The 754-nt window shown below is 45.5% G+C and overlaps 1 protein-coding gene across 1 annotated transcript in view; it reads right to left on the bottom strand.

Moving 5' to 3' along the window:
• PARK2 (parkin RBR E3 ubiquitin protein ligase) overlaps positions 1 to 413 on the bottom strand; it is a gene marked incomplete at its 5' end in the record, with an annotated part of 569,778 nt that extends 569,365 nt beyond the window's left edge. Inside the window, one exon of the mRNA XM_017746201.1 lies at positions 204 to 413. Coding sequence (XP_017601690.1) covers positions 204 to 413 — 210 coding nt within the window. The remainder of the gene's footprint in view (positions 1 to 203) is intronic.
• Between the last annotated feature and the right edge of the window lie 341 nt (positions 414 to 754).

The raw sequence follows: 754 nt of genomic DNA, 5'->3' as shown, positions 1-754 counted from the left end.
TTTCCCTACCCTTCCTGCATGCTGTTTTAATGCATAATTAAGAAGGTCAGAATTAATGAAGCAGTGTGGAGTAAAGTTCAAGGAATCCCCAGGCACTATTTATTTTATTAGATCTCAGGCATGAACATCAGATTGGCAGCATTAGAGGCAGAGGCAGTGTAGCTGGCAGCCGTCCAGGGGAGAAGCTACCAAGGGATTCTTACCTGCAGTGTCAAGTCATTGCTGAGCTCCCTCCCTGCAAAAATCACCCGCAGCTGGTCAGCTGGAACTCCCTGTCGCTGGGCAACTGCCTCCTTCAGCTGCAGGATGCTGGCATCCGGACCAACCTCCACCGGGAAGCCATGGCTGGAGTTGAACCTGACAAACACTGAACAAGAGCAAAAGATCTTTTTAAGCGAGCATTTCTCATGACATGTTTATACTAGAATGACAGCGAGAGGCTTACTCTTCAATTACAGGAAGCATTTACTATTTTCAGAGAAAAGCTATTAATACCCCAGCATAGTATTTTTAACCCCCTCACGGAACAGAGAGAGATCAATAAATAAAACCCGTATGTTTCCCCTTGGCAGTGTTAGAAATGACATAGAGCATTTAGAATCAAAAGAAACCCAGCCAGGCAGCTGTCCAAGTAGTTGCTACCTGGCACAATAAATTTTCAGTTCAGTCCTCACCTTCAGAAGAACAGGGCACACGCACTTTCTGTGTCCCTCGTGCATAGCCCCAACACATATAACAAATAAATGCAGGAAAC

The sequence above is a fragment of the Corvus brachyrhynchos genome, unplaced genomic scaffold, assembly GCF_000691975.1.
Source record: "Corvus brachyrhynchos isolate BGI_N302 unplaced genomic scaffold, ASM69197v1 scaffold70, whole genome shotgun sequence".
NCBI classification, from domain to species: domain Eukaryota; kingdom Metazoa; phylum Chordata; class Aves; order Passeriformes; family Corvidae; genus Corvus; species Corvus brachyrhynchos.
The sequence above is the reverse complement of the archived record's forward strand: the minus strand, read 5'-3'. Positions and strand labels throughout refer to the sequence as shown.